The sequence below is a fragment of the Centrocercus urophasianus genome, unplaced genomic scaffold, assembly GCF_019232065.1.
Source record: "Centrocercus urophasianus isolate 14NV4802_14NV808 unplaced genomic scaffold, USGS_Curo_1.0 seq_10, whole genome shotgun sequence".
Classification (NCBI taxonomy): domain Eukaryota; kingdom Metazoa; phylum Chordata; class Aves; order Galliformes; family Phasianidae; genus Centrocercus; species Centrocercus urophasianus.
In genome coordinates, this window is record NW_024884142.1 from 61,544,221 (window position 1) to 61,552,238 (window position 8,018).

Here is an 8,018-nt window from a genome sequence, read left to right on the forward strand (position 1 = left end):
GGAATGCAGACAACCACTTCCTATTAGAAATTCACAGGGAACTGCAGGCCGAAGTCTCTTGAGAAATCCACATTTCTCAACTACAGAAACTTATTCCTAATTACTGAAGGGCCAGATAATTTGGACGGGCAGATTGATTAGGTGATGATGCCCTCCCAAAGCCCAAATTTAAACCTTGCTGCAAACTCCATTCCAGGATTGAAGAAATCACCAGCACCTCTAAAAACCCTCTAGGACCTTCTGTCTAAAAATGTATCCTCACTGGAAAAGCCTAAACGGAACCTTGTCAGACATGTAACCATGTAAGACATGCACATATTGTATTAACACATTTTTAGAAGAAAACAGTTACATTTTTGGGGTGTAATTGTTTGGATAATAATTCACTTAGTGGTACAGAAAAGAGCTTTTAATAATGAACTATGAATTATTAAAATAGGGATGAAAGCTGGTACCATAAGCAAGGACTCTTCCCCTTGAGGCATGTGTATCTCTTGCTGTGGGTAAGAGAAAAGATTTTCCTTGTGGAAAAATCTGCAGTGTCTTTGAGCAGCCCTCTTCCTCTCCCGATTTACTGTTCCTCTGATGTGCTGAGCCATTTGTAGCAATTCATTTCTGGTTTACTCCATTGTGAAATTACAATTGCTGGAGAGAATGTCATAGGGAAATGACAGCAAGAAACCAAGAATCTGGCAATTTTCCTTCCACTGCCAAGCCAGTCTGGGTTATGTGAGTATGACCAGGCTCTTGTGTAATCACAGCAGGAACACTGTGGCCTCTCTATACCCAGGAGCTTGGGCTCCATGTGTGTGGGAGCCTACGGAAATAATTAATTAAGCCTCTCTGCCAATACTGACTGTATCACATAACTCTAGACAAAACTGTTGACAATAACATCAGTCACTAAAAAACAACACTTCATTACCTGCCCTGTAATAATGTTTCAGCTATGCAGAAGTACTTTTCATCTGGGCTGTGATAAGGTGTGATCCCTATTTCCTTTCTAGAGCAGTGGAGAATGTAAATGTAAAGATAAAAGCCTTTGTAAAAAAATATATCTAATTTTCCATCTCCTATATGAAACATGGAAACAGATGAGGGTTGGGTGAATCTGAAACGCTGAGGCAGTTTAAATACAATGTGCACATATGCACCTGCCCATCAAGTGCAAAGTTTAACATCAGCATCCGTACCTGCACAATTGGATGAACGGTGATTTTGTGCACATCCTGCTGTGCAGGCTCCTGCACCAAGTTAGAGGCAACAAAGCTAAACCCTCTGAAAAGATGATGAGCATTGGCACTTGGAGGAACACCTGGGGAATCTGTAGAAGGAAGAAAATGACCTCATGAGTGGCACACAGGATCAGAAAGTAATAGTACAACAACTGCAATAGACTTAGTCACCCTGTCAGTCAGCTGCATACTCTGCTGAACTGGTAGACATGTATTTATTTAGTTCACCTCCATAATAAATGATGTGCCTTCTCTATCCCCTTACTCTGGATGTGAACAGTGCAGGGATATTATTTGCAAGATCAATCCTCTTGGATACAGAGGTTAAATCATGGTTAATTTTCATTCCAATGTGAAGCTCCATCTGTGTCAGGAGTATGCATAGGCAGAGAAGGGACAGTTTGACAAGGGCAGGAGAAGGACAGATAGCTCAAGGCAGGGCACCCCTTTGGATTAGCAGAAGCTCTCTAGGGAGTGGAAAAAAGCTGCAGGATGCAGAATCTATCCTTTGTGGAACACCTTGACTACAGAAATTACAAAGGCTAAAGTAATGCAATGTGATGTATGGATGAGGAAAATGCAAAGGAGAAAAAACCTGAAGTGAGTGTAAAAGCACAAAGCTCCCAGAGTGGTGGTCTGCAATCTCAAAGGGATCTTTCCCTTCTCTCCCTCAAAGGGTGCAGCTTTAGGAGCTGGGATCTACCCCAGGAAGAGGCTGGCTGACTTGTCCTGAGGTGAACAAAAACTGGCTGGGGGTGTTGAAACTAAGCTCCTCACTCCAGAGGAGATCAAAGAGCCCTGAAATGTTCTGCCTTTGGAATGAAACAACTAGAGAACAGTACCTTTCTCTCAATGAGAGAAACATCCTGCCAAAGCAAGAAGAGAAGTGAAGCTTCACTTAGAATTCTGAAATGCTTTGAAGAGATCTTTCTCGTACAGTGTATATTTTGTCCAGGACACTTTCGTAAGCAGTAAGACCAGAATGCAAACTATTCCTGGGCATGTAAAATGTAAACTGTGGATATTCTTTATTCCCCTTACCATTGTGATTTCTAAAATGTAACATGTGGTTCACTATACAAGGTTCTGTCTTTCTGAAGCTGCAATATGGTAGAAACAATTGATCTGCTCAGAAAAACAAAACTGAGACTGCAGCTAATTCTGCATATCTACAAAGTCTCAGCTTTGGCGGAAGTCAGAAACAAGAACAGCAAGTCTAACCTCACTCCAAACTATGGGAAAAAGCCTATTCTTTGGTAAAACAAAGTGGGCTATTTGTTTATTTGTGTGTCAATGAAAATATTTGTGTGTTCTTGAAAATACATGGATGAATCTCATCAGACCTCTTGCATCACTGGGTACTTCTTACAATGGCGTAAGTAGTTTTCCAACTTCCAAGTACTAGAGTAGTTTTCCAAAATAGATTAATTAAAGGAAAATAGTATTTATTTTGAAAATGGAATGGGAATAATTCAAATCTTGAACATTATTGAACTATACAAGAGTTGTGACTCAGCTCTAAACCACAAGTGCTTGGTCATCTCTGTTAAAAACAACTGTTCTTTCATAATTTACTCCTAATCTCTTTATGAAACACTATATAAGAACAACTGATTGTTTGGTGTTCATTGTTAAATATTCACTACCACTGACTAACGTGCCCATTGTATGGACTGGATGTTAATACATTTGCGTTAAATGCAAAACTCTGTTTTATGTTAACTATGATAGTTATGAATCCTAAATCCTTTTCCTAGTCTTGATAAATACTGAATCATTGTACATGTCTGACACACTTGCAAACATCAATCTCCTATAATGGCTATCTTCCTAACTGCGAAAGCTATAATGCTTTGTCCTTCCTGAGCATCTTACAGTATTACAGTATTCATAAAGGCCTAACAAATCTGTAGGAACTTACTTCAGCATTCTTCACCTAGGGTTAGTAAACATTATTATTTTATTTGCAGAGAGGAGATTTAGATACCTGAGGTGCAATTTTACATACATTTTCTCAGCAGTAAGGCCAGCCTAAGATGCCTCTGCTGCTTGTGGAAAACAGCCCAACCATTTACAACAGTGCAACCATTTGTGGGCTGAACTCTGAGTTGGATTACTGCAATGATCTTGGTTTGATTCGTGTTCAAATAATCACTTATGGCCTGGATCACTTCTGCTCCCTATGAGGCTCCGTAGACAGCTGAGTCAGCATAAATAAAACGTTTGTGGACTTCAGACATAAGTGACCAGAAAAACTGACTCAAACACAGATGAATCCCTCAGAAAAGGTAATGTGAAACTGTATCTGCAATGATGAACTGTCAGTATTGGAACTGCACCTTTAGAATCATCAGAGGAGAGCTTAGGAATCTGCAGAAAGATGTTTCAACCTCCAGACTAAAGCTTTCTGTCAAACAGCAGACTATTAGAATGGCAAGTGATTGGTTGCAAAACTTTGACTAAACCTGATTCTAGGCAGTAGAACTCATTTAATAATTGAAGAAACATCTATGGAATACATAATTAAATACTAGCTTTTAGAGATACAAAGTTCTTTGAAGCCTAGAACAGTTACATTCAGCTAATATAAACAACAGTAATAGCTATAAAATAGCCAATAATTACATCGTTTCACTATAAACAATGCAGACATATTAATGTGAAGTTGGTGAAATGTTCATGTCTTTTCTCAGAAATGCAGAACACTCATTGCTGTTGGGTATCACAAAACCTAGGAGCTCTACTGGTGATCAGACTTTTTGACTCAGTGGAATGCGGAGGTTGATTATGAATGAAATGAATCACTAAAAAGATCCATCACTCACATCACAGTGTGCCACTGTGCTAACCTGTGGGGGTCCGAGATGTGAACTCCGGATCAAAGTGGAAAGTGTCTTCTGGCCGTCCCACTGCAGGCTTGAAAGGCGGCTTGATTTCTTTTCTGTACAGTTTCTAGAAGAAGAACAAACCACAGTCAGCAACCTGGCAACAAATTCTGCTACTTCAAAACTCACATACAGGCTCCCCTGCTTTGGTGAAGCCTTTGTTATCCTGGAGCCATCCTTGCGGGACTGACAAAGAGGATGATGAAGCCACAGTACTGGCTCTTGTTTAACTGGCAGGTTTCAAATCTATGCCCTGGCTGGTCCCTGCAGTTCTTAGTTATCAAGACTCAGAATGTCAGCGCAACGTTTCTGGTCAAAATTTAGACTGTGAACAGTCTATCTGGAGCATCTGGAAATTCACTGATCTTAAGGGCAGGATTGGAACATGCAATGGTAACACTAGGAAACCACATATGGGTGAGCTGAGCATCACATTAGTGACAACAAGCTCAAAGAACCACTTGGAAGCAGTGACTGCTTTAGCATTTTTTTGTTTGTCAAGAACTAGCAATATGTTTGACACCCTGCCAGATGGAACTGAGCAACAGGCCTTGCTGCTTGGAGCTCACAAGCTAAACAAGAGATTTGTTCTTTTGGCATATCTGGTGAACTGGAAGGAGCTCACAGAAAAAGATTAGATGAAATCTATCCAATCTTCCCATCTAAAGGCAGTAGGAAGAAAGCACTGCAGATGGGAGGGAAATCACTTTCTGCAGATGGAATGAAAATGTAGATTGAGCAACTGAACAGAGAAACAAAACTAAGGAAAAAGATAAGGAAGAGGGGAAGGTGTATAGCAGGTAACATCTGGGTGAGTTTTTGCTGGGGAGTGAGGGTGCACGTAGGGTACCACCTAAGTAACAGGCACCATATATGTATACCAATACCTCGCCTTTGTTTCAAGGGATCTCCTGGCCTCTTTACTCATACTTAGCAATGTTTAAGAAACTGCTCCACAGTGTTTCTTTGCAAGCATTCATATGCACACACACACATTCTGGAAGATGAATAAATGTAGTATGTCTGGAAGTGATCCAAAGCCTACAGAGGTTAAAGGAAAGAGTCCGACTGATTTCAACTATCTTTGCATTATCTCTGCTTGAAGTGGCCAAACCTGAGCACCATGCTGATGGCAGCACCAGGAACAAAGCTCCCATTTGACTCTCTGCCCCATGTTTCCATCCCTAGGCTTTCTCCCTTTCTGGCAATGCTTTTGTTCTCAGGTTTCAAAGAACTGAATTTGTTGCCACAGTTTCCAATAATTAGCATGTCTGAGCAGAAATATTTTGTTTCTTTCGAACTTTCAAGTCATGATAAGAGCTGGAGAGCAATTTAATGACTGTTTTCAATATATATATTCTCAAGGTATCTTTTAAAACAACTTCATAATGAGCTGGTTTTCCAAAACATTTAATGGAGATTAAATATATGCCTGTCCAGCTCCCTGCAAGCAGGAAGATTTTTTTTTTAAACTGTGATTTTTGTGGTGAATTTACTTCTATAATATAAAGCATGTGGTCAAACCTAATATATATATGCATCAACATAATTTAAACTTTATTTTGCATAGATAAATAACAGTTATTGAGGCAGGACATTCTGCAGCATAGTATTAGCATTAGTATAAAGCAGATGTTTGTGGCTGAACTATGATTCCTCAGAAAAGTGGAATGGTGAGGTTGGAAATGACTCTGCAGTAATTAATGGCCATTTCACCATAAAAAAGTTCCTGCTTGTGCAAAATTGCTCCATATCTTCTGAGAGAAAAAGAGATAAATAATTGTTGTAAGCCACAGTGGAAAGCTAGTCTTCCAAATAATTAAAAGCCAATTGTGATCTTAAGCAGGAAGTGTCACTCATCAACTGAAAAGTATAAACCTATTAATTAACACACACATTTTTCTGTCTGCAGGGCGCTTTAAAAGAGCACTCAGCACCTACTGTGGGTTTTCCTCTTGCTAGGATTTAACCTTGAGTAAGCTATTTGCTTCCAGCTTCCTTCTATTTGTCTTAATTCACAACTGCAGTGCCTCTACTGCAAAAAGCAATCTGTTCACACACACATGCTTCCTCCTTGAATTAAATGCACTCCTCATCCTGTGAGGTCCAAAAATTGGAAAACATTTTAGAACTGTACATCATTTGGGAACTGCACTCTCTTTTCATTATCATAACCATATTCTGCCCAGCCTCTCGATTCTTCCCTCCATCTGTAGTTTCTTAAGTGCTGTTGGATCTACTTTTGTGTTTTGAATCCCTAACCCACATCCTCCTCTACTGAGGAGGGATTTGAGATTCATCATGAGTCACATGCCACCTAAAGATGTGTAATCACAAATCTGCTTGATGGGAGGGGATGGAAACAAAGAAGTTGCTTGTGTGGGAGAAAGGAACCTCCTGAGTGCAAACTGGTTGACACCCTTTTCCATTTCCTTTTCCACTTGCAATTGAGTTTGTTTCCAGTGTTTCTGACTAGGTAATTAGGAACATACAAAGGTCAACAGCGTAAAATATTTTTCATCCCAGCTTTTTGAATCAGGTAGCTAGATCGAATTGTGAAAAACAAGAGTGAGCAGAGCAGAGTCATCTGCAGGCTTTGCTATCCTGGCTCTACTGCTCTGAGACAACCATTACAACCAAAGCCAATTCATTGAAGCAAACTAAACCACAATGCAAAGTTAAAAGTGAAGGCTTACTGCAGGCAGAACACATCTTCCTTTAAATGGCCCATATCCTGTTGACGCCAATTCACAGGCGACACAAACTGACCTAAGAATCATGGCTATTGTTTTCCATAAAAACAGAGAGCAAATCTCTCAGAGGATTTAAGATCCTTCTAGTCTTTCCAAGAATATTTCTGATTTTAGGTAAAACATATTAACTGATCATGTCTTATTACAGTCCCAAAATTACTTGAGGCTGGTGGCATATCTCTTCCACATTGATCTCTTCCAACATAAAATCAAGCAGAATGGCAAATGACATAATAAGATAAGTCTGGACTATTGTATTTGACCATTTTTATCTGTCTCTCAAATAACTTCTGGTGATTTTTAAACAGCTATCATCATGTCTGCTGATGACATAAAGCCGAGTGGTATGATTGATAAAGCAGAAGGAAGGGTTGCCATCCAGAGGGACCTTGATAAACTTGAAAGGTGGGACCTTGTGAACCTAATAAGGTTCAACAAAGCTAAGTGCAAGGTTTTGCACTTGTGTCGAGATAATCCCAGATATGTAAACAAACTGGGAGAAGAAATCCTTGAAAGTAATCCTGCTGTGAAGGACTACGGAGGCCTGGTTGATGGAAACCTTAATATGAGCCAGCAGCATGTGCTTGCAGTTCAGAAGGCCAATGGTAACCTGTGTTCTCTCAGAAGAGGGGTGGCCAGCAAGGCAAGGTGATCGTTCCCCTCTACTCTGTCATTGTGAGGTCCCAGCTGGAGTTCTGCATTCAAGTCTGGAGCCCCCAACACAGGAAGGATGTGAAGCTTTTGGAGAGGGTCCAGAGGAGTGCCATGAAGATGGTCCAAGAGCTGGAGCACCTCTCCTATGATGGTAGGCTGAAGGAACTGGGCTTGTTCAGCCTGGAAAAGAGAAGGCTACAGGAAGACCTCACTGCACTTTCCAGTATTTAAAGGGAGTTTATAAATAGCAAGGAAACCAACTTTTTACACAGGTAGATACTGATAGGACTTTAAAACTAAAGGAGTGGAGATTCAGATGGGGAAGTTTTATACTGAAAGAGTGGTGAGGTGCTAGAACAGTTTGCCCAGAGAGGTTAGGGAAGTCCCATCCCTGGAGGTGTTTACGGCCAGCTTGGATGGAGCTCTGGGAAGTCTGATCAAGAACCTGATCTTGTGGCTGGCAAACCTGCCTGTGGCAGGGGGGTTGGAAC

At 40.5% G+C, this 8,018-nt stretch overlaps 1 protein-coding gene across 1 annotated transcript in view; it reads right to left on the minus strand.

The window, feature by feature from the left end:
* Positions 1-8,018, minus strand: part of RPS6KA2 (ribosomal protein S6 kinase A2) — a 156,965-nt gene that overhangs the window by 27,207 nt on the left and 121,740 nt on the right. Inside the window, exons 12-13 of the mRNA XM_042826906.1 lie at positions 4,085-4,187; positions 1,194-1,324 (exon numbers count right to left, since the gene is read on the minus strand). Of these exons, the coding sequence (XP_042682840.1) occupies positions 1,194-1,324; positions 4,085-4,187 (234 nt within the window). The remainder of the gene's footprint in view (positions 1-1,193; positions 1,325-4,084; positions 4,188-8,018) is intronic.